Below are 27,106 nucleotides of genomic sequence, written 5' to 3' on the forward strand. Positions count from 1 at the left end.
AGTCCATCTGTGGCCAAATCGAATGATTGGACATGATTTAGAAAGAAACACACCTTTCTCTATAAAGTCCCACAGTTGACAGTGCATGTCAGAACGGATACTCTACCATGAAGTCCAAGGTCTGTAGATCTCTGAAATAGAATTGTGAAGAAGCATAAATCTGATGAAGGGTATAAAACAATTTCTGGAGTGTTGAAAGTTCCCAAGAGCTCAGTGAGCTCCATCATTAGGAAATGGAAATAATATGGAACTACTCAGACTATTCCTCGAACTAGCCGTCCTACCAAATTGAGCAACTGAGCAAGAAGGACCTTGGTCATGGAGGTGACCAAAACCCAAAGACCTTTGACAGAACTACAGAGTTCCTTGGCTGAGATTGGAGAACCTGCCGGAAGGACAACAGTCTCTGCAGCCCTTCACAACTCTAGGCTTTGGAGAGTGGCCAGACAGAAGCCACTCCTGAGAAAAAGGCAGATGACAGCACACCTGGAGTTTGCAAAAAGGCACGTGAAAAACTGAGAGCACGAGGCATCTGAGAGCATAATCGCTCCAAGCAAACAACCAAAGCAACACTGGAATGGTTTCTGAACAATAACGTGAAAGTCCTTGAGTGGCCCAGTCAAAGCCCAGACTTGAATCCCATTGAGAATCTGTGGAAAGACTTCAAGATTGCTGTTCACTGACGCTCCCTGATGGGGATAATTTTCCTACATTAGTATGTAATAGATGAACCAAAAATTCAATGTCCATAACCTTTGTCAGAAGATGAATCACAAATTTTAATTCCCGAGGAGGACAACACTTTCTGTCTACAAGGAAATACACAGCAAGAAACAATAACCTTTATCAAACCATATTACAATTCACAAATTACATTGCAAGATTCACAGAAGGTCCCAAGTGAAATCCTGGTACAGTAGAGATGTACATCAAAGGAAACATCATCGAGAATACAGTAGCATGCACAGTATACAGTCAACATATAGTGTAACCATACAGAATCGACCAGCCAAGCAAAACATCCTCAGTACAACATTTACAGCATTACAAACCTACTGAAAATCCTAAAGTACAACACACCAACATCTTACAATTACAGTGCTAATCCTGCTATTTGGACATCAGTTCTGATTCTTATACAATTTGAAGTGGGAGGAGCAAGTGGAGGGGGGAGGAGCGAAGAGAGGGGAGGAGCGAAGAGAGGGGAGGAGAGCAGTAGGATTGGTTGGGCAAAGTTTTGGTGGGAGGGAGCAAGGATCGGGGGATACAACGTGATTGGTCGAGTGAAATATTGAGATGAGAGTACTCCCCCCTTTGAGAGCAGATCTGCATTTTCAAATTATTTAATGAGAAGAATGTGTTGGTTGAGACTCTTCTGCGCCAAGACTCTATCAATCATAACGTTGTGTTAACGTTATAACTTTGCAGCACTACTGCCATTGCAGGGACGTTAACTTTATGGTTTAATATTTAGAAATCTATAAAAACAGGCATACAATAAGAAAGTCCTTATTTAATCAAAAGGTCACTCAGTAGCTATGACAATCACATCCTTTTTCAATCTGCAAACTTATCTTTTCCCTCATAAGTCAAAATCATACTGCAATCCCACAAAAGATCTTTTATTGAGAAGATATTGGATCAGAGGGCCAGAGAGAGCTAGCCTACATGGATTTTATAGGATTTTATACTTTAGACTAACCCCTATCAAACACTAACAAGCTATACGTTTTTTTATTTGATGCAGTGTTTAACCATCGTTCTTTTGAAAGATTTTACTGAGAACGCTGACAATTTCATAAAACTATCTCTTAGATAAATATAAAGAAAGTGCAGTGGGCCCATCCCCCATCGGCCAGTGCAAAGCAAATCATCCACCTTCCATTGTCCAGCAGGAAATCTTTTTGCCCAAATTCTGCAAAATAATTATCAAGTATTTTGCATTCACTTATCAATACAATGTTTAGCTTGGACTTTGTACTGAGTCGATTATTCACTAGTTTTATAAACACAAAGGGATTTGTAAAGCAATTCAGTGGATGCTAATTACTCCAGGCAGCTGGTCAGACATTGTGGCATTAGTTGTATTATTTAATTATTTACCAAGAAAACAATATCTTTTCTCCAATTTGCTTATATAACTCAATAAGACATACTCGACCTAACATTACATTATTTCCAAAAACCCTATTTGTAATCATATTACCCTCAGTCATAAATCATTTTGTCATGACAATATGTGGTCTACCATTGCCTCCACGAAGAATTTTACTTTCTCGAGCAACGAATTTGGTCAGTGTCGGAGATAACTTGCCAACTGTAGGAAATCCCAGATTCTGCATGGAAACCACAAAAAAAACTTGCACACTAGGAGAGCAGGTTGTGGCTCATAGAAATTACTCCATTTGATAAATTTTACACTTCCACATCCCCATCCAACTTGACAGAGCCTGAGCAAATCTGCAAGGAAGAATGGGAGAAAATCCCCAAATCCAGATGTGCAAAGGTGATACAGACATACTCAAGAAGTCTCAAAGCTGTAATTATTGCCAAAGGCGCTTCTAAGAAGTATCGACTCAGGTTGAACACTTATGTAAATTGGATATTTCTGTATTTCATTTAAAATTATTTTGTAAACAAATTCTAAAAAAAAAAAATTCCACTTTGATTTTTGGGTATTTTGTATGGATCACTGACAAAAAATCTCTGTTTAATCAATGTAAAATTCAGGCTGTAACACAATAAAATGTGAAAAAAGTCAAAGGGTATGAATACTTAGTGAGGGCAAGGTATAATTAATTGATGTGATCAGTAACTGTCATTTCCTGCGATTAATGCATTTCACTGATGGATGCTATAAAATGATATTTTGTTTCCCCCTGGTAGGTGCGTGCAATAGTGAGTGATTTTGCGGTCTTTCTGACTATCCTTATCATGTTGACCACTGACCATCTCTTGGGAATTCCCTCTCCAAAGCTACAGGTTCCAAGTGTGTTCAAGGTTTGTGAACCAACATCTCTCCGTGTGTGTGTGTGTGTGTGTGTGTGTGTGTGTGTGTGTGTGTGTGTGTGTGTGTGTGTGTGTGTGTGTGTGTCAGCTCCACTATAAGCCCGATACCCTGTAAAGAAGAAATTGTTATTGCAGACTGTAGAGCGATGCAGTACTGCGAGAGTTGTGCTCGATTTTCTGCATAAACTTCTTGAAGATTGAATCACTTCTCTTAGGTTTTCAGACAGGTATCAACAACAACAACAACAACAACAGGCATTTTAAGGCCATTTTCCCTGCTAGAGCGGGGGGTTAGCCTTGCAGCCCCCATGACAATCTTCTCCATCTTGCCATATTTTCTGCATCTCCCCTTGTTAACCCCCTTGCCCACATTTCTTCTTCCACCATCTTTAGCCAAGTCTTTCCTGGTCTTCCCCGTCCTCTACTTCCTTCTACATTCATTTCCATCACTCTTCTCAACCAGTCACTTTCATCCTTCCTCAACACATGACCAAACCATCTCAACCTGTTCCTCTTCACAGCATCCATCATGATCACATGATCATTGTCTACCCCCTACAAACATACCACAGCCCACCCCCCGGGAACCGTAGCCCCAGCAAGGTTCACTGCAGGTGCTACCATTCCAGTCTTAATACTTAGACTCACACCTAATTAGCATATTAAATAAATTAGGAGGGCTGTCGGAAGCGAGCCGTAGCTACCGGTACTTACCTATTCTCCTTAACGTTCTACCATTCACATTTCAAATATTTACAAAACTTGAAGTCCTTGCTCCTAATGTGGATTCACTTGCTACTTTTACCACTACTATTACTATTACTACTTGATTGCTCCTAATTCACTACCCTTTTCAGACAGGTATCGATGTGGAAAAAACATTGAATCAGATCTCTCATATACCTGACTTAAATCCTTCTGTTTATTTTATTTTGTGATATCTGATGAATCAATTATTTACACGAAGACCACATGCTCGCATGGACATGAGGATAAAAGTTAAGCAATTGTGTAACTCATTCAATGAGTACTCGGCATGTCACAGGGTAGTGAATATTAATCTTCACCTGGTGGTTGAATGAAGTGCAGAGGTGTAAACGTCGGTCATATTTAACATGTTCACGACAAATAAACCTCCAAGGTATCGATCATACAGGGTTTCCCATAAACAGCAACATGGTTTGAACTCGAAAGAGCAATCGGAGATTGCAGGCCCTCACTTGTACTTGTTTTGATGTGGTGTATTTTGTGGGACAAATAAATGGAAGGATGTATTAAATAACTAAATGAAAGGTCTAATGGTCTAGTTGTAAATGTGTAAAGGTCAAAGGTCTGAAAAGTTGTAAAGGTCAAATGGTTGAAAAGGTCTGAATTGTCTGAACGGGTCTAAAGTCTAAAGGTTCTTAGAAAGGGTAGAAAGGTCAAAGAGGTCTATAGGGTTTTAAATGCTCTGAAAGGTGTGAAGGTCGAAAAGGGTCTATTGGTTAGAAAGGAGTCTAAGGGTCTCGAAAGGGTCTTCAAAGTCTAAGGGTTCTTAAGATGGTGTAATAAGGTCTAAGGGTGTGATGGGTCTATATGGTCTTCGTGTTGTATCGGGTCTTAAGAATCTTAGGGATGTATAGGGTCTTAAGAGTATACTTAAGAGTATAGGGTCTTAAGTTGTATAGGGTTGTATTGGGTCTTAGGGGTCTGTAGGGTCTAACAGTGTCTTAAGGGTCTTAAGGATATTAGGGGTCTAGAAGTGTCTTAGAGGTCTTAAGGGTCTAAGGATCTTAAAAGGTGCTATTGTTCTGGGGGGGGTCTTAGGGTTTTAAAGAGCCGAAGAGGTCTTAGGGTTCTGAAGGATCTTAAGGGTCTAGAGCAGGGGTTCTTTACCTTTTTCCCTGTCAAGACCCCCAACGGATTGCCCACGATGTCCCCCATACCCCCTTCACCAGACTGTTGACTGACCAAGGCGCACCTAAGGTGCGCATAGCTAGGGGGGACTGGGGGCATGTCCCCCTAGAATGTTTTTGATTTCTCGGTGCTCTGTGGTGCATTCTGAGGGGTGTTTTTACTTTAATTGCCTATTTTTTTGGATGAAAATTGGTAACTTATTACTTGTTACTTGGAAAATTGGTAAAGTTGATATTTCATAGAATTTATTATAATTTATTACAAGTCCCATACCCCCAGATATTGGTCCCCATACCCCCAAGGGGTATGTATACCCCAGGTTAAGAACCCCAGGTCTAGAGGTTCTTAGGGATCTGAAGGGTCGGGTCACATGCAGGTAAAGCTCAACATTCACTATTTTATTGTACATTCCCATACTATTTTAAATCACCATGAACACAACAACAACAACAACAGGCATTTTCAGGCCATTTTCCTTGTTAGAGCTGGGGTTAGCCAAAATCAACATGAACATCTAGATTAAAGTCGATTTAATACAGATCTTCATGGAGTAACAATTTGAAATTGCTATATTTTGCACTCTTTTCACACAAATTGAACCTTCGCCACCCAATGTTCACCACCATTTTTTTCACACAAATTGAACCTTCGCCACCCAATGTTCACCACCATTTTTTTCACACAAACTGAACCTTCGCCACCCAATGTTCACCACCATTTTTTTCACCCAAATTGAACCTTCGCCACCCAATGTTCACCACCATTTTTTTCACCCAAATTGAACCTTCGCCACCCAATGTTCACCACAATTTTCTTCACACAAATTGAACCTTCGCCACCCAATGTTCAACACCATTTTTTTCACCCAAATTGAACCTTCACCACCCAATGTTCACCACCATTTTTTTCACACAAATTGAACCTTCGCCACCCAATGTTCACCACCATTTTTTTCACACAAATTGAACCTTCGCCACCCAAGGCTCACCACCATTTTTTTCACACAAATTGAACCTTCACCACCCAATGTTCACCACCATTTTTTTCACCCAAATTGAACCTTCGCCACCCAATGTTCACCACCATTTCTTTCACACAAATTGAACCTTCGCCACCCAATGCTCACCACCATTTTTTTCACACAAACTGAACCTTCGCCACCCAATGTTCACCACCATTTTTTTCACACAAATTGAACCTTCACCACCCAATGTTCACCACCATTTTTTTCACCCAAATTGAACCTTCGCCACCCAATGTTCATCACCATTTTTTTCACACAAATTGAACCTTCGCCACCCAATGCTCACCACCATTTTTTTCACCCAAATTGAACCTTCACCACCCAATGTTCACCACCATTTTTTTCACACAAATTGAACCTTCGCCACCCAATGTTCACCACCATTTTTTTCACACAAATTGAACCTTCGCCACCCAATGTTCACCACCATTTTTTTCACCCAAATTGAACCTTCACCACCCAATGTTCACCACCATTTTTTTCACACAAATTGAACCTTCGCCACCCAATGTTCACCACCATTTTTTTCACACAAATTGAACCTTCGCCACCCAATGCTCACCACCATTTTGCAGTGGGCGTTATGAGTAGCTCAGAGCTTTGGCTCTGAGTGAAACCAGGAGTGCGACAAAATTAACCGTTTTAAAGTCTCTGAAATAATTTTTTTAATTGTTAGATTCAGTTAAACTTTTTCCGTCACTGGGGACGGGTACTTTTACCAGTTGTCGTTTCTTACGCAGCATGAGGCTGCTGGTTGCATCATTTTTATGGGGGCGTGGCTCTGCCACTGATGCAGTGCCCCTCATTAGCAGTAAGCTGGTACTCATTTTGCCAACCTTGGAAGAATGACAGGATGAGTCATCCCACCTGGTGTTATTTCAACATCACGACAGGGGCTTGAACTCAAGACCCTAACATCTTAGGCCAACCACCTTAACCATTAATCCACACCAGGCTTACTTTTGCTACTAAAGGAATCATTTGCATTTTTTAAGAAAACGAAAATAATGTTTTGTCATTGCCAAAGTAGACTTGTGTCACAGCTTGCCATCTTGAGTGTTTTTTTTACTTGAGTCAGCTGTTCTTGTGTGGTTTATTGTTTTGTGCAAATGCAAATCTCGAGTGACTAGTCGTTGCCCACAGCCCACACGGGATGACAGAGGATGGATCGTGGACCCGATCGGACCTAACCCCTGGTGGACATTCCCGGCTGCAGCAATTCCAGCATTGTTGTGCACCATTCTTATCTTCATGGACCAGCAGATCACATCGCTGATCATAAACCGCAAAGAGAACAAGCTCAAGGTTACCCTGGCCTGTGCTTACCTTGTGTGTAATCTGGTGCTAATAACTCATTCACAAATTCTTTAAAAACTTTACCAATTTGGTTCACTTTTAGCTCATTCACTTTCATTAACCTTTATCGGCAGAGATGGGGTCACATCTCACTTGAAGCATTTATTTCAGCTCAAGTTAAACGAATTTCTTCTTCTTCTTTCGATAAATCTAAATAGCCATTGTTTATATATATATATGATATATATATATATATATATACATACATACAGACTTGGCATTTCATATGGAATATTTTTTTTTTCTTGACTTGGGTTTACTTTCTGAATTCGGTATGTCAATCTGGTGAGTTTCTTTTACGCTTCGGTGATTTCTTTGTTAAAAGAACCATGTCACTGATTGTCTGCCGCAGCAAGAAGTCAATAACAGGATTATATCACAGGTGGCATGACAAAATGTATGGACAGGTACATTTGACGATTGGCTTCACAATCGGGTATATAAGGGTTGTTACGTTCTGTATTAGTGGAAAACAACTGCTGCACGTCTACAAAAGTTATTGCCGCTTCCCCTGGAGATGGTCCGTCAACTCGACAATGCTGTTTGTCATTTAGTGGTGGCTTTACGAAATTCCGGCATGAAACAGCGTGCTATGGCTCGGCAGTATGACATCACTCAAGGTCAGGTGTCAAAGATCCTGAAACTAAATGCTCAGAGGGGTGTCCCTACTCCAATACCGAGGCCAAGACGTCCCCGCAGAACCACAAGGAGGGATGATCGCCAGCTGCACCGGTTAGTCGGCAATGGCCGTACCAAGTCAGCTAATCGGCTTCGGGCTGAGTGGCAGCAACTGACAAATGTGCCTGTATCCAGAAGGCTAGTCAACCAACGACTGGTTCAAGCAGGCTATCGTGCCAGGTGTCCCCTGAGAAAGCCACGCCTGACCAGACAACACCGCCAGCGCCGATTGCAGTGGGCCAGAGAGCACCGTCAATGGCAGCCAGGACACTGGAATCACGTGATCTTCAGTGACGAGTCTAGATTTCTGGTCTGTCGTCAAGATGGCCGCGTCCGAGTGCGCAGACAAGTGCATGAAGCTTCCAACAAAGATTGTATCGTGCCAAGAGTCCAAGCTGGAGGTGGTGGGGTGACCGTTTGGGCTGCTTTTCATGCAGGGGGCAAAACTGACCTGGTTGTTCTGAATGGAAACCTGAACCAGTTCAAGTACAGGGCCATTCTGGAAGAAACATTGCTTCCATTTGTTCGTGCAGCCTTTCGAGGAAACTTTTTCTTCCAAGATGACAATGCACGGCCTCAACGTGCTCGCATGATCCAACACTTTCTTGCTGACCGTGGTGTAGAGCATATGGAGTGGCCTGCCATGTCCCCGGATATCAATCAGATAGAGAACTTGTGGGCAGAAATAACGCATCAAATCGACCACTTGGACCAGCAGCTGACCTCTGTGCATAAATTGCAGCAGGCTATTGTCACTGCATGACAAGCGATTCCTGTCCAAACCTTGGCAAACCTCGTGAACAGCATGCCTCAACGTGTACGTGCTCTCCTGAATTCTCGTGGGGGTTACACGAAGTACTGAACTGTAATTTTACTGTCCATAATCCCAGTCGTAATTTAACTTCTGTTTTTGTTAAATTAAAATTTGGCTAATGTGCAAAATAAAGAGATACTTCTGGAAAACGTGCAGAAGTTTAACACAGTACTGTCCATGAATTGAGTTCGATATCAGTTTACATCACTTTCAAGGATCAATTTATTTGTTTCGAAATGTCAAATGTGGTGTTTGTTTCCTGTAAAGGTCACATTAACAAAATCTAGAATAATTTCAACATAATTCCAATGAACTTTTGGTTCTAAGACATCTTGAAAAGTAAGTTCACCCACACAAAAAAAATAATCCATATTAAATGCCAAGTCTGTATATATATGTATATATATATATATATATATATATATATGTATATATATATATATATATATATATATATATATATATATATATATATATATATATATATATATATATATATATATATATATATATATATATATATATATATATATATATATATATATATATATATATATATATATCACTAAAGTATATCCAAGGTCTGAAATTTGGCCCGCTATTCCCAGATTTACTAAACGAAAGTTTATCTTTTTAGAATTTCAGGAATCAAAATTGTCCCGATGTTCCATTTTGTTCGTGCACCTGGAACGTAGTTCAGGTGAGGTATTAGCATCACTCGGTGTCTGTCAGTGTGTCAGTCAGGCAGTCAGTATGTAAATACTCGCACCTGCTTCTCTGAAACTACACACACAATTTTGATGAAACCTGACCACAACCTTCATTAGCCATGATCCTAAAACCAATAGTCCTATTTTCCCCAAACTTTGTAGAACCTCTGAATACCAAGGCCTTCTGATGCCTTGGTAATCACATCAAAAAAATTGCATATTAAGTAGGTCAAAGGTGAAATGTTATTACGATTCTGTGATCGAAACTTGACTTCTCAATAAGAATTCACCCGATTTAGATGTAACTTGGTAGGAATCATCTCTGCATGGTGCTTTCACAAGTTTGTTCAAACCATCATATAATTTACATATTCTGTGGGTCATCCATGCCTACCAGTGTTTCCCTGGTTTTATATTACAATTCATTGAAAGTTCATAGGGGAGCTTGAACATGTATCACATATAGGAGAAAACACTGAGCAGACATCATTGTACTTGAACATGAATTACCAGCATACTCTAGAGCCAAAAGCAAACAAAGGATGCGGAATGGGTGAATGCTAAACCATGGGACCAATAAATTCCACATTATTGTGCCACCTTCAGTCAAACATCAGACATGGACAGCCGGTTCGTGAATGACTTGGGCAAAAAAACGGCGAATGGGAAATGATGAACCAATAAATTCCACGTTCCTGTGCCACCTTCAGTCGAACATTAGACATGGACAGCCGGTTCGTGAATGACTTGGACAAAAAAACGGCGAATGGGAAATGATGAACCAATAAATTCCACGTTCCTGTGTCACCTTCAGTCGTACATTAGACATGGACAGCCGGTTCGTGAATGACTTGGGCAAAAAAACGGCGAATGGGAAATGATGAACCAATTAATTCCATGTTCTTGTGTCACCTTCAGTCGTACATTAGACATGGACAGCCGGTTCGTGAATGACTTGGGCAAAAAAACGGCGAATGGGAAATGATGAACCAATTAATTCCACGTTCTTGTGTCACCTTCAGTCAAACATCAGACATGGACAGCCGGTTCGTGAATGACTTGGGCAAAAAAAACGGCGAATGGAAAATGATGAACCAATAAATTCCACGTTCTTGTGTGACCTTCAGTCGAACATCAGACATGGACAGCCGGTTCGTGAATGACCTGGGTAAAAAAACGGCGAATGGGAAATGATGAACCAATAAATTCCACGTTCCTGTGCCACCTTCGGTCGAACATCAGGCATGGACAGCCGGTTCGTGAATGACTTGGGTAAAAAAAAACGGCGAATGGGAAATGATGAACCAATAAATTCCACGTTCCTGTGCCACCTTCAGTCGAACATCAGACATAGACAGTCGGTTCGTGAATGACTCGGGCAAAAAAAACGGCGAATGGGAAATGATGAACCAATAAATTCCACGTTCCTGTGCCACCTTCAGTCGAACATCAGACATGGACAGCTGGTTCGTGAATGACTTGGACAAAAAAAGAACGGCGAATGGGAAATGATGAACCAATAAATTCCACGTTCCTGTGCCACCTTCAGTCGAACATCAGACATGGACAGCTGGTTCGTGAATGACTTGGGTAAAAAAAAAACGGCGAATTGGAAATGATGAACCAATAAATTCCACATTCCTGTGCCACCTTCAGTCGGACATCAGACATAGACAGCCGGTTCGTGAATGACTTGGGCAAAAAAAAACGGCGAATGGGAAATGATGAACCAATAAATTCCACGTTCCTGTGCCACCTTCAGTCGAACATCAGACATGGACAGCCGGTTCGTGAATGACTTGGACAAAAAAAAATGGCGAATGGGAAATGATGAACCAATAAATTCCACGTTCCTGTGCCACTTTCAGTCGAACATCAGACATAGACAGCCGGTTCGTGAATGACTTGGGTAAAAAAACGGCGAATGGGAAATGATGAACCAATAAATTCCACGTTCCTGTGCCACCTTCGGTCGAACATCAGGCATGGACAGCCGGTTCGTGAATGACTTGGGTAAAAAAAAACGGCGAATGGGAAATGATGAACCAATAAATTCCACGTTCCTGTGCCACCTTCAGTCGAACATCAGACATGGACAGCCGGTTCGTGAATGACTTGGGTAAAAAAACGGCGAATGGGAAATGATGAACCAATAAATTCCACGTTCCTGTGCCACCGTCAGTCGAACATCAGACATGGACAGCCGGTTCGTGAATGACTTGGGCAAAAAAAAAACGGCGAATGGGAAATGATGAACCAATTAATTCCACGTTCCTGTGCCACCGTCAGTCGAACATCAGGCATTGACAGCAGAATAATGAAGGACTTGCACGATAAACGTACCCATTTGAATGGTTCTATACCCAGTCAATGGTGAATCTGCATTTGGCGAATCCGTGAATGTTACGGTTAGAAAGTAGAAACCCTCATGTCATTTTCTCATTCATATTTAAACTCGTTATCTCTATTTTCATTCCAAACATCATCATTCCGATCATGCATTAATACTATAACAAAATACTGTGTTAAATCACGATTATATTGACATATTATCAAACCAGCCCATTGTCACCATCTGTTTACTTCCGGGTTTGGGAGCAGGTCCGTATCGAGTCAATTTCAAAATCGTAATTTTATTTAGGAATATATGAAAGCTTCGACCTACCTTACATCTGCTGGGACTCCAAAACGTTCCACAGAAGGTTTAGCGGGGCTAGCCCCAAAACTGAGGGAGTAGTTTGGGAATGGACAGATGGACACTCCATCATGTTTTATAATATATTTATTTATTTATTTATATATATATATATATACAGGGTGAGTCAAAAGTAGCGCCCAATTTCTGTTTATATATATATATACTAGCTTGGCTCGCCTCGCTGCGCTCGCCTCACCAAGCGTCGTTACTGAGGAACGGGCTTATTTTAGCTGAGGATAATGACTACCTGAGTTGCTGTGTTGTCATGATTTACACCAATCATAATACAAACAATTATTTTGCACAAATGTATTTGTTGTGTTTGTGATATTACATTTTTATAGGAAATTTAGGTTGAAGATTTAGGTTGAATGTTGTTTTTTTCAAGAAAGATCCCCTCAGCACATACATAGGGGAGGGGAAGGTGCAGACTGGAAGTTTGGGACGATTACACCTCACCACCACGTAATTCAAAACACCTCACCACCAAGTAATTCAAAACACCTCACCACCACGTAATTCAAAACACCTCACCACCACGTAATTAAAAACACCTCACCACCAAGTAATTAAAAACTCCTCACCACCAAGTAATTCAAAACACCTCACCACCAAGTAATTAAAAACACCTCACCACCACGTAATTCAAAACACCTCACCACCAAGTAATTCAAAACACCTCACCAACACGTAATTAAAAACACCTCACCACCAAGTAATTAAAAACACCTCACCACCAAGTAATTCAAAACACCTCACCACCACGTAATTTAAAACACCTCACCACCACGTAATTCAAAACACCTCACCACCACGTAATTCAAAACACCTCACCACAAAGTAATTCAAAACACCTCACCACCACGTAATTAAAAACACCTCACCACCAAGTAATTAAAAACACCTCACCACCAAGTAATTAAAAACACCTCACCACCAAGTAATTAAAAACACCTCACCACCACGTAATTAAAAACACCTCACCACCAAGTAATTAAAAACACCTCACCACCAAGTAATTAAAAACACCTCACCACCAAGTAATTAAAAACACCTCACCACCACGTAATTCAAAACACCTCACCACCAAGTAATTCAAAACACTGCACCACCACGTAATTTAAAACACCTCATCACCAAGTAATTCAAAACACCTCACCACCAAGTAATTCAAAACACCTCACCACAAAGTAATTCAAAACACCTCACCACCACGTAATTCAAAACACCTCACCACAAAGTAATTCAAAACACCTCACCACAAAGTAATTCAAAACACCTCACCACCACGTAATTCAAAACACCTCACCACCAAGTAATTCAAAACACCTCACCACCAAGTAATTTAAAACACCTCACAGCCATAAAACACGTAATAAAAACACCTCACCACCACGAAATTAAAAACACCTCACCACCACGAAATTAAAAACACCTCACAGCCATAAAACACGTAATAAAAACACCTCACCACCACGAAATTAAAAACACCTCACCACCACATCATTTAAAAACACCTCACCACCATGTAATTCAAAACACCTCATCACCAACTAATTCAAAACACCTCACCACCACATAATTAAAACACCTCACCACCACGTAATTATAAATACCTCACCACCACGTAATTCAAAACCCCACACCACCATGTGATTTTAAAACACCTCACCACCACGTAATTCAAAACACCTCATCACCAACTAATTCAAAACACCTCACCACCAAGTCATTCAAAACACCTCACCACCAACTAATGCAAAACACCTCACCACCACATAATTAAAAACACCTCACCACCACGTAATTATAAATACCTCACCACCACGTAATTCAAAACCCCACACCACCATGTGATTTTAAAACACCTCACCACCACGTAATTCAAAACACCTCATCACCAACTAATTCAAAACACCTCACCACCACATAATTAAAAACACCTCACCACCACGTAATTATAAATACCTCACCACCACGTAATTCAAAACACCTCACCACCAAGTAATTCAAAACACCTCACCACCAAGTAATTCAAAACACCTCACCACCAAGTAATTCAAAACACCTCACCACCAAGTAATTTAAAACACCTCACAGCCATAAAACACGTAATAAAAACACCTCACCACCACGAAATTAAAAACACCTCACCACCACGAAATTAAAAACACCTCACAGCCATAAAACACGTAATAAAAACACCTCACCACCACGAAATTAAAAACACCTCACCACCACGTCATTTAAAAACACCTCACCACCACGTATTTCAAAACACCTCATCACCAACTAATTCAAAACACCTCACCACCACATAATTAAAAACACCTCACCACCACGTAATTATAAATACCTCACCACCACGTAATTCAAAACCCCACACCACCATGTGATTTTAAAACACCTCACCACCACGTAATTCAAAACACCTCATCACCAACTAATTCAAAACACCTCACCACCACGTAATTCAAAACACCTCACCACCACGTAATTCAAAACACCTCACCACCACGTAATTCAAAACACCTCACCACCAAGTAATTCAAAACACCTCACCACCACGTAATTCAAAACACCTCACCACCAAGTAATTCAAAACACCTCACCACCAAGTAATTCAAAACACCTCACCACCAAGTAATTTAAAACACCTCACCACCAAGTAATTCAAAACACCTCACCACCACGTAATTCAAAACACCTCACCACAAAGTAATTCAAAACACCTCACCACCACGTAATTCAAAACACCTCACCACAAAGTAATTCAAAACACCTCACCACAAAGTAATTCAAAACACCTCACCACCACGTAATTCAAAACACCTCACCACCAAGTAATTCAAAACACCTCACCACCAAGTAATTTAAAACACCTCACAGCCATAAAACACGTAATAAAAACACCTCACCACCACGAAATTAAAAACACCTCACCACCACGAAATTAAAAACACCTCACAGCCATAAAACACATAATAAAAACACCTCACCACCACGAAATTAAAAACACCTCACCACCACGTCATTTAAAAACACCTCACCACCATGTAATTCAAAACACCTCATCACCAACTAATTCAAAACACCTCACCACCACATAATTAAAACACCTCACCACCACGTAATTATAAATACCTCACCACCACGTAATTCAAAACCCCACACCACCATGTGATTTTAAAACACCTCACCACCACGTAATTCAAAACACCTCATCACCAACTAATTCAAAACACCTCACCACCACATAATTAAAAACACCTCACCACCACGTAATTATAAATACCTCACCACCACGTAATTCAAAACACCACACCACCATGTGATTTTAAAACACCTCACCACCACGTAATTCAAAACACCTCATCACCAACTAATTCAAAACACCTCACCACCAACTAATTCAAAACACCTCACCACCACGTAATTCAAAACACCTCACCACCAAGTAATTCAAAACACCTCACCACCAACTAATTCAAAACACCTCACCACCACATAATTAAAAACACCTCACCACCACGTAATTATAAATACCTCACCACCACGTAATTCAAAACCCCACACCACCATGTGATTTTAAAACACCTCACCACCACGTAATTCAAAACACCTCATCACCAACTAATTCAAAACACCTCACCACCACATAATAAAAAACACCTCACCACCACGTAATTATAAATACCTCACCACCACGTAATTCAAAACACCTCACCACCAAGTAATTCAAAACACCTCACCACCAAGTAATTCAAAACACCTCACCACCAAGTAATTCAAAACACCTCACCACCAAGTAATTTAAAACACCTCACCACCAAGTAATTCAAAACACCTCACCACCACGTAATTCAAAGCACCTCACCACCAAGTAATTCAAAACACCTCACCACCAAGTAATTTAAAACACCTCACAGCCATAAAACACGTAATAAAAACACCTCACCACCACGAAATTAAAAACACCTCACCACCACGAAATTAAAAACACCTCACAGCCATAAAACACGTAATAAAAACACCTCACCACCACGAAATTAAAATCACCTCACCACCACGTCATTTAAAAACACCTCACCACCACGTAATTCAAAACACCTCATCACCAACTAATTCAAAACACCTCACCACCACATAATTAAAAACACCTCACCACCACGTAATTATAAATACCTCACCACCACGTAATTCAAAACCCCACACCACCATGTGATTTTAAAACACCTCACCACCATGTAATTCAAAACACCTCATCACCAACTAATTCAAAACACCTCACCACCACATAATTAAAAACACCTCACCACCACGTAATTATAAATACCTCACCACCACGTAATTCAAAACACCACACCACCATGTGATTTTAAAACACCTCACCACCACGTAATTCAAAACACCTCACCACCACATAAATAAAAACACCTCACCACCACGTAATTATAAATACCTCACCACCACGTGATTCAAAACACCTCACCACCATGTGATTTTAAAACACCTCACCACCATTGCCTAACCAATTTAATTTAACCACCACCAATTTAATTGATTAAAAACATTTCCTCAAACAGGGAAACATGATTATCATGGGGCCGCAAGGCTAACCCCCGCTCTAGCGGGGAAAATGGCCTGAAAACGTTCATTCATATTCATTCATTCATTCACCACCATGTGATTTAAAAACACCTCACCACCACGTAATTCAAAACACCTCACCACCATGTGATTCAAAACACCTCACCACCATGTGATTTTAAAACACCTCACCACCACGTCATTTAAAAACACCTCACCACCACGTAATTCAAAACACCTCACCACCACGTAATTCAAAACACCTCACCACCATGTGATTTTAAAACACCTCACCACCACGTCATTTAAAAACACCTCACCACCACATAATTCAAAATACCTCACCACCACGTGATTCAAAACCACCACAACGTTATTAAAAACACTTTACAACCACGGAAACAAAAGTTTGAGGGAGTCGTTAAGTGACAACACAGACACTGCCCAGATGTGTAGATATCTATCTATAATTCCAGTAATCTCTGTGTGTATGTTTGTATGTTTGTATGTTTGTATGTTTGTATGTTTGTATGTCTGTATGTCTGTGACCGCTGTTTCTCAACAACCACGGGTCCGATATACTTTAAACTTGCCAGGTATATTGCTGGGGACCCGAGGATGTGCCTTTTCAAGGTTTCATATTAATCGGAGAAGTAGTTACCGAGCTATGTCCAAAAAACGATTCAACCAATCAGAGAGCAGCGAGCTATCACGTGTGCCGAACGTGGCGAACAGACTCTGCCTCGGACGGCACATTTGAGAGCGTATTCATTTATTTCACGTTGGAAAACTATGTTGCCGTTAAACTATGTTTTAAAACTAATTAAAACTAATTTGCGATTCATTCACTTTCCTGCGCGTTTGTGCACGCGATGGCGATTTCTTTACCAAACTCCGCAAGCCGTTCGCTTTGGACCAAACCATTTCATGTAAATAGAGGGGGGGGATTGTCACCGTACTCGCAAGCCGTTCGCTTTGGACCAAACCATTTCATGTAAATAGAGGGGGGGGATTGTCACCGTACTCGCAAGCCGTTCGCTTTGGACCAAACCATTTCATGTAAATAGAGGGGGGGGGGGGATATAATTTTAGATATAGATATAGTACGGGCATGCCCTAGTATAGATAAATGACTGTACCCGAGTTGCCGTTTTGTCATAGTTTAAACCAATCATAATTCAAACAATTATTTTGCACATATGTATTTGTAATATACGTGATATCACATTTTATAAACAATTGAAGTTGAAAACTTAAGTTGAAAAATTTTTTTTTTCCCAAACAAATTCCAAAAAATAAATAAATAATAAATTGGAAACATTTTCAAAAAAAATACCCTGAGGACATACCGACGGGAGAGATATGTGCATACCAGAATTTTGGTACGATTTCACAAAAGTTTGAGAAAGTAGTTCAGTGACAAGGCAAGACAAGACATGACAACAGAACACAGGACAGGACAGACGCTGCACAGATATATATATATATATATGTAGATATATTTCTGTCAGTTGATTGTTTGTTTGCCATTTGTATTACAGTGTACAAGAAGGTAGAAATAATGAATGACATATTTATCTAACCATTTATTCGGGGGGAAATTATTACGGAAGTGTACCAAGCTGTTTTACTTGCAATTTTCAAAGTGCCCTCCCTCGTGATCGATGCACAATTGCAGCCGAGCAGGCACAGAGTGGCACACACGCTTGCAGAGTTCGATATCAATTTCCTCAAACTTTGCAGTGCTTTGAGCCTTCAATTCCTGAATGGTACGAGGCTTTTCACGATAAACAAGGTCTTTCATGAGCCCCCAAAGAAAGAAATCTGGAGGTGTAAGGTCTGGGGAGCGTGCTGGCCACTCGATCGGACCGCGGCAGCCGATCCACTTTCCGGGAAAGTTTTCATCAAGCCACTGACGAACATGACGAACATGACGTGCATAATGAGGTGGAGCTCCATCTTGCTGGAAATAACAGTCCTGATCTTGTACCCTGGGCCAAAAAAAGGTTTGCAGCATATCCAGGTAAATTTCTGCAGTGACAGATCCCTAAAAGAAAAAGGGTCCAATTATCTCTCATGGAGGTATGGCTGCCCAAACTGTCACGCCAGGTAAATTTACCTCCTCAACTGTCACTCTTGGGTTCTCCGCAGCCCAGTAGACACAATTGTGTCTGTCAAATGTGCCGTTAAGCTTAAAACATGCCTCATCTGACCACCAGATGTTGTCTAGCATTGTGTCCTCTTCGTCAAGTTTAGCTAAGAACTCTTCGCAAAATTGAAGACGGCGGTCGTCGTCTCCATCATGAACGGCATGCAGTAAGCGGGGAATGTAAGGTTTCCAGTGTTTCTGGTGAAGGATACGGATAACACTTGATTGGCTCACTTCCAACTCTGCAGATAAACGGCGAGTTGACTTTTGCGGACTTTGTTCCAGTCTCCTGATGGCTTCTTCAGCCTTAGCTACATTCGTTGCCGTTTTCAGACGACCGGACTTCTTTGCAGTGGCTACCGACCCTGTTGCTTCAAATTTCTCGACAATCAATCATATGTTTCTTCCCTGGGGTGGGTTAATATCGAATTCCTGTGCCAAACAGCGTGCCGCCATCGTTGGTTGTTCATTACATTTGTAGTAATGTTTCACGGCCGCAATGCGTTGATTCATTGAAAGGTAATTCATGGTTCAATTTGGTGCAAATTCAGTAACTTTCCAAACTCTCAGCAATAACCTGCAAAACAAAAACAAGAATAAATAAATTAAGAAAATTAATAATCTGCAAGACAATTATTAACAACATGACATTCCAGAAAGAATCTGTCAGCCGAAAAAACAGAAATCGAGCGTGGGCGCTACTTTTGATTCACCCTGTATATATAATTTTTTTTACTTTTTTTTTTTTTTTTCGAAATATTTGTACATTATTCTTTAATGGCTGAACTGTAGCACCACGAGGCCATACATTTTGGTTCTGGGAACTTCAGTATCTGGGCAAAGTGTACCGATTTTGGACAACGACTTGTGTACCGATTTTGTTATCGCGGGGTTTCATTTTGCATTGTGTTGTGAGGGGTATCTGCCACCACAAGCCTTTTGTTATTTCTCGTACACCGTTAATAATGACGCTGACGTGTAAAACGATTGAGAAAAAGGTGACTTTTGTTACCAGTTTGTAGTTTACATATATAATTCGCCTTTACACATCATCATCATCAAAATCATACTAAAATACGCAATTTGGTGTCTGTCTGTCTGATGAATTTATGACGCCAATACATTCCGTCGTTATTTATCCAATCTCAACCAAACTTGACAGGATGACGAAGGGTTACATAATGAAGGTTGTAGCGCATTCATTTGCCCCCCCCCCCTCCCCAAGGGGTTTTTCTCCCTCGAGCGGGTTTTCCCCGCCATTGCCGTCAATGGGTTGCGTGTTGAGGTGTATATCCGTGTTAAGTTAGCTTTACCGTGGCGTTTTTCCAAGGCCATTTCGAATAACAAAACTAACGACAATGGTGTAATATTAATGTTATTACAAAACAATATGAATACCAATAATATCCCACCTCCCCAAGGGGTTTTTTCCGGCCAGTCAACGTATATACATAGCTTATCATGGCGTTTTCGTGGGAGCAACGGCCTCTGCCAGAAGTAATGAACAGTAATGAATATTATGAACCACAAACACGTATGATTAGCTTTTTAAACAGTCGCTAATGCTGTTTATAACACTAAATGAAGAAATTTGGAGGAATCCCGACATCCGTGAAGTAAGGTTTACTTACAGAACTGAGCGAAGATCTACTGTACTCTATATAACCCACAAATGGTGCGTTAATAACATGGCCCTTTCTGCCGCTAACGTGGCGTTTTTCGTAGAGAACTTTTGAAACTCGCTCCTGCTGTTTAACACGAAACTGAAAGGGAGGAAGCCCGGGGTGTGCTCATTTATCAAGCAGCTAGCTAGCGCTTGCCAAGCCAGCCGAACCTTAACGGTTTTGAATGGAATGCTTGCTCGAATGCTTAATCACTTGGCGATCTCTCTACAAGAAACTTGGTAAATGAACACACACCCAATGTTCTTGAGACTCGACCATAGAATGACTGTAATCTAGATACCCCAAAGAGGAATGACCCTTCCTGCCACTCCCATAGTGAGCGGGTGTACCAGTATAATTGTAAATCAGCGACGCTGCTGCACTCGAGGTGGTAATTGAGACACGCAGTGCATACAGTATTATTGTACTGTACCTATCTCAGCGTCAACACTGCATTCAGTTCAATGTAATTGCAATAAATTCCTTCGTTTTTGGTTATTGTTGCCCTGAGTGATTTTTTAAACTGCGCTCCCAAGAGGAGGACTGTTGCTAGAGGTGAAGAGGTGAACGAAGTGCACAAAAGTCGAGGAAAGTGATGTCCTTCACTCAGAAAGTGGAAGCTTTGGATAAGCTTGGATATGGCAAGAGTGAAGAGTGTGTTTATTTTATTTATTTGCTGGTGTTAGGTGCTGCATAAATATTTATAAAATCAACACATCAACAGCTTACAAAAGGAAAGGATGTAAGAGATTATGTAATCACGGAGGAAAGGTGTGGGCTTTGTGGCTGGCAGGATGGTCTTGACTCTAGAGTCTAGAGGTACGCACACCTGAGTCTAAACCGATAGCCTGTGTTTGAATCCCGACCCAGCTATAAACTGTCATACAGGTGTATCATGGGCACGGTGATTCATCAATGTGTGTGCTTTCCCTTCTATGGACGCTAAACTAGGCGTCTCATCTGCCGGCATTAGTTGGTGGACGTTAATGAACCCCATGGTGTCCTTTGCAAAAAGTAGGCGAGCTATCTCCGGCACCATGCCCAAATTCCAAATTACTCCTGGGAAGGCAATGGCAAACCACTCAGTGTAGCCCTTGCTCAGGAAGCTGCCTCGGTGGCACCGACACTTTGTGAAGAATATGGTAGAGAGAGGAGGGAGAGAGAGGGGGAGACTTCAGACAAATTACAGTAAGGAAGGGCCACGTTTAATCAGCTTTTGAATGTTTAGTCTGCTTCAACGCAGCAGGGGACTTCATGGTAAAGCCGAGTTATATTTATTTTACATCTTCATTTCAATTGCGATGTGTTTATTTTTCACTTCCGCCCACCTTCCTCTATATTTTCTCGAAGCCCAGGAACGTAACCCCCTTATTACCATGTGAAATTGGTTTTAACTTTCGCGGTTTGGAATTTAAAAAACCACCTTTAGAGGCCATTTTTCCCCGCAAGCGGGGGTTGGCCTTTTTCGGGAACTGTGGTTGTTGTTGTTTTTCGGTCCCCTTTTTGAAGCAATGTTTTACGGCCGGATGCCCTTCCTGACGCCAACCCTTTTTGCCGCCTTTAACGACAAGCAGGGAATTACCAGTGAACTGGTACTCAATTAGCCGACCTCGGAAGGATGACAGGCTGAGTCAACCCCCCTGGCGTTAATTCAGCGATTGACCGGGATTACGAACCCAGGATCCTAGGATCCTAAGCCGGCACCCTAGCCGCTAGCCCAACACCAGCGGTTTTGAATATCGTTGCATTTTTCAGGTACGTAACCCCCACGATATTTGAGGGTTTACTGTATACATAAAAATACACTGACTGGATAAACTTCCTTACTGCTGATATGTACTTCCTCACTCCCATTATTTTGAATAATAAACACTTTGGCATATCTTTGCCTGTTGTATCTCTGTCAAATATCTATTTAAGCCTCCTCATTCATATATAAATTGTACATTTTTATGCAATGCAGTATAGTATGCAGTGTATTAAAATATTTTATGCTTCTCAATTATTTGTATGTTTCATGAGCAACTCCCTCAAATTATATATGATCTATGATGTACAATAAAATGCAAGTTATTTATTCACGTTTAAAGGGAATGTGTTTTGGAGGCGATGTCGGCTACACCCGCATGTTTTTAATGGATGTTGCATATCTGTGCCGATGAAGGTCAACTATCTCATTTTTCTTTTTTTCCAAATTAATTTATTCATTTCATGAAATTTTGTTCGTCGGTGCTTTGATCACTGACATGAAAAATGTTTTCACTAAAACTCAACATTAAGAGATAACGACCATGCTGCAAGCTCATGACTTTGTGTCATTCCTTAATCCCACCCTCCAATGGAGCAGAAGGGCTGCGGGTATCACCTGGACCTGCTCTGCGTGAGCATCATGCTGGGTATCTGCTCGGTGATGGGCCTGCCTTGGTTTGTTGCTGCCACGGTACTCTCCATCTCGCACGTCACAAGCTTAAAAGTGGAGTCCGAGTGTTCAGCACCTGGGGAGCAGCCCAAGTTCCTCGGCATTCGCGAGCAGCGTGTCACAGGGCTCATGATCTTCTTGCTTATGGGTTGTTCTGTGTTCATGACCAGTGTACTTCAGGTGCTTTTAAGATGTGTGTGGGAAAACCCACATTGTTCCTAATTCGTCATCTATTTATTATATATATGCAAATACGGTGGAATGTGTGACCCTTCACCTCATCCTCTCCTCCTGAATTATATCCATTTTGCAATTGTCTGAATCTTTCTCCTGCTCCCAAAACAATTGTGCATTGGAATATTTTCTCCACAATTTAATACCACATTGGGAGAACATCTGTGAGGAAAACATGCAAATTCACACAAATGCACAAAAAAGGATATTCATACCAAAGTGGTGGTGGACACACACACACACACACACACACACACACACACACAAACACACACACACACACACACACACACACAATAATAATTAATATGGTGGAGATACATTAATGTGCTTCCACACATAGATTTTTTTTACCTCTGTCAACGAAGGTTACATTTTAGCCCCTGTTTGTTTGTCTGTCTCTGTCTGTCTGTGAACAGTATATCTCAAAAATATATGGACGGATTTGGACGAAACTTGGTGGACAAGTTGGGTGTGTGATGAAGATGAATTTATTAGCTTTTGGTGAAGATCCAAATCCGGATCCTATAATTTTGAAAGTGATTCTTCACAATTGAGAGATAGGGTCCAAAACGATGTATAACATGATATTTCAAAAAGTTTCGGACAGACTATGACAAAACTTGGTGGATTATTTGGGTAGGTGCCAGAAACAAGCCCATTAGATTTTGGTTCAGGTCCGGATCCAGATTTGGCCTATCAGTGGGATACAAAACATAAACTGTTCAGCCTGGCGGAGGTAAAGTGCCATTATAGTGTTTATATTTGACTGACAAAATTTCACTTTGATCCTTCCATTTGAAAACCAAGGCTGACGGTTCTTGATTTGATAAACTTATTTGTTGATTCAGTTTTAATCGATGTGAATGGGGAATTGAACAGACAAGTAAAGTGGAGCACATGGTTCATGCAGAGCGTCATATGATGCGGTCTGCATGTTTCTCCTGATTAGTCAACATCGTTCATCCAAATTGACTTGTCAAATATTTCCACCTTCTTGCGGTTCACTCTCTGATCATTGATTCTTGGCTGGGCTGTGAAATATAAATACGTTGATGTACGGTGGTGATTGTGGTTTATGCATCTGCTAACTGTTACGGATTCGTCACTTCCGTTGTTGTGGTTTTCATCCACTGTAGACATTCTTGATTCCATGTATTATTATTATTAATGTTGTTTGAGGGAAATAGAAATTATTATTTTCAAAAGGTAAAAAAAGTTAGTTTTAAATGAAACCGGAACCGGACGAAGAAGAAGAGGAAGAAAAGAAAAGAAGGCGGAGCGAGTAAAGTCGGACAAGAAGCATAGTTGCTTTGCGGTCTGGAGCGACCATTGGCGAGCAAGAGTCACGAGTGAACTTTAGGTTTCCCAGGAAAGGGATTCATGCGACAGAGTTGTTATCGCTGTGACAGATTAACCTGCGTGTCAGGTTTTGCGATTGATTCCGAAGAGAATCATCGTCGCGCCGTTACGCCTCGAGAACGGGCCATCGGCCATTTTGACTCGCACGCTTTGCGCGTCGAGCAAGGTTACTTTGCTTCGCTTCAGCCGTTTTCACCACTTTCAGACGTTTATCTGGTGTGTGTGTGTGCAACGCGGATTTTAAAGGTAAATCTGAGGTTCGCCGACTGGGAGCCGTGAAACGTCCATACCCGAGGGTGTGATTTCCCAGTCACCTGGAGGGCGCCTTTGGATTTCCTAGTCACCTTGAGGGCGCCTTTGTGCAGCTTTGGCTGTGTGACTGTGACTGTCAGCCGAACGGGATTCTGGTCTCGATTGGACATCGTTCTGACGATCGCTGGAGCGGATCGACTTTGGCTTGAAGACGGGATCGACTTTGGCTTGAAACCGGAATCAACTTGGGTTTGAAGCCCGGAAAGAGACATTGGGAATGTTCTTGTTTCACTCACTTGGAGCACAGTGAGTTATATATTACGAAACTGATGGTACCATCATAGGATATATATTGATTGTACTTTTGATTACTATTATTGTTGTACTGTTATTCCTGTGTGATCTCAATACAATATTTGTTTGTAAGTAACAATTGGTGTGGCTTCACCATTGATCTTTGACATACAGAATAACACATTTTTCTGCCGTGACTCCTCTCGGGTCTCGGAGGTACACCATGACCGGGGGTTGGGGAGGAGCACGTAACAGAAATTTGGGGGCTCGTCCGAGAAATTGGGAACTCGTCCAAAATTGGCCCAAATTGAAATTGGGGGCTCGTCCGGGATAGAATTCCCTAACATTCTCGTCCGGGATTAAATTCCCCCAACATTCGTCCAGGATAGAATTCCCTAACATTCCCAAAATTCCCAAATTTGGAATTTTTCGAACATTCCCAAATTTTTCAAAAAAAATAAAATTTGGAAATTTTTGTGTGAAGGTTAACAGGTGTTAACTAATAATCACCATGGTGTTTGATGCAGAACAGTTTGCGGCGTCCCGTAATGAGGCACCGTTCCAAGCGTTAAAAAGATCGGAACTCTTGATATTGGCCAAACATTTTAACTTGGAGGTCCGAGCTCATATGAAGAAAGCAGAGATGCAGACATTGGTGGTAGAATCTCTGGTGGGATAAGGAACATGGAAAGAGGTAGCCTTGGATTGGTTACCCGAGGAAAAATAAAATGTGGAGCTCCGGAAAATGGAGATGCAACTGCAGAGCCAGGAAAGGTTAAAAGCAGAGGAAAGGATAACTGAAAGGGAACTCGAGGAAAGAAGAGTAGAACAGGAACGAGAACTCAAGGAGAGAAGAGCAGAGGAAAGGAGAGCTGAAAGGGAACTCAAGGAAAGAAGAGTAGAACAGGAACGAGATCTCGAGGAGAGAAGAACAGAGGAAAGGAGAGCTGAAGAAGAAAGAAGAGCAAAGGAAAGAGCAGAGGAAAGGAGAGCCGAAAGGGAGTTAAAGGAACGTGACATGGAGTATCAGAAGGAACTTAAACTCAAGGAGTTGGAATTAATGGGAGAACGGAGAGAAGTCGTATCCATGCCGGCTAGTTCGACAACTAGTCAGAACACTTGGGATGTTGATAGGCATGTGAGGCTGGTTCCACCCTTCAATGAAAAGGAGGTAGCCAAGTTTTTTTTACACTTTGAGTAAGTGGATCAAATGCTAAAATGGCCTGTGGGGTCCTGGACTATGTTAGTGCAAAGTGTTCTGGTGGGTAAAGCTCAAGATATCTATTCGGCTTTACCGATTGACCAATGTGCAGATTATGAGATAGTGAAAAAAACCATTCTCAAAGCCTATGAATTGGTCCCTGAAGCTTACCGGCAAAAAAATCGGGAATGCCAGGAAGAGCGAGAGTGAGACCCATGTGGAGTTTGCCAGAATGAAGGAAACCATGTTTGATCGGTGGTGTGATTCGAAGGGGATTGGGAAAGACTTCAAACTGTTGCGACAATTGATCTTGGTGGAGGAATTCAAACAGTGTGTCCACGCGGACATTAAAGTACATCTGGATGAAAAGAAAGCACCAGAGTTGTATGAGGCAGCAACCATGGCAGATGACTATGCCTTGACACACAGGATGGGGTTCCACAAACCTAACTTCCCGCCTAGAGTTAGCCAGAGGAGTTGTGTTAAATCAGGTGCGGAGAACAAATATTCATGGAGGCGGCCTAGAGATGACTATGGGGACAAATCTGATACCACGACTTTTAGGGATCAGAAGACTACAGTTCCAAGACAGACTTATCTTCCGGGGAGCCCGAGGCAGACCACGAGTTTTCCTCCAGGCCTACTTGCGCTTTTTGCCAGAAACCTGGGCATTTGATGTCCCAATGTTATGCCCTGAAAAGGAAAAATCAGGAGCAGAGTCAGACTAGTACAACTCCGAATGCATTGACCAACGCG

General features: G+C 41.4%; 1 protein-coding gene across 1 annotated transcript in view; it reads left to right on the forward strand.

Annotated features, from left to right (window-relative positions):
* LOC137431849 (electroneutral sodium bicarbonate exchanger 1) overlaps nucleotides 1-27,106 on the forward strand; it is a 211,964-nt gene that overhangs the window by 160,272 nt on the left and 24,586 nt on the right. The window contains exons 18-20 of the mRNA XM_078782766.1: nucleotides 2,887-3,000; nucleotides 7,073-7,234; nucleotides 22,936-23,187. Of these exons, the coding sequence (XP_078638892.1) occupies nucleotides 2,887-3,000; nucleotides 7,073-7,234; nucleotides 22,936-23,187 (528 nt within the window). The remainder of the gene's footprint in view (nucleotides 1-2,886; nucleotides 3,001-7,072; nucleotides 7,235-22,935; nucleotides 23,188-27,106) is intronic.

The sequence above is a fragment of the Myxine glutinosa genome, chromosome 7 (genome assembly GCF_964187855.1).
Source record: "Myxine glutinosa chromosome 7, kmMyxGlut1.1, whole genome shotgun sequence".
Lineage (NCBI taxonomy): Eukaryota > Metazoa > Chordata > Myxini > Myxiniformes > Myxinidae > Myxine > Myxine glutinosa.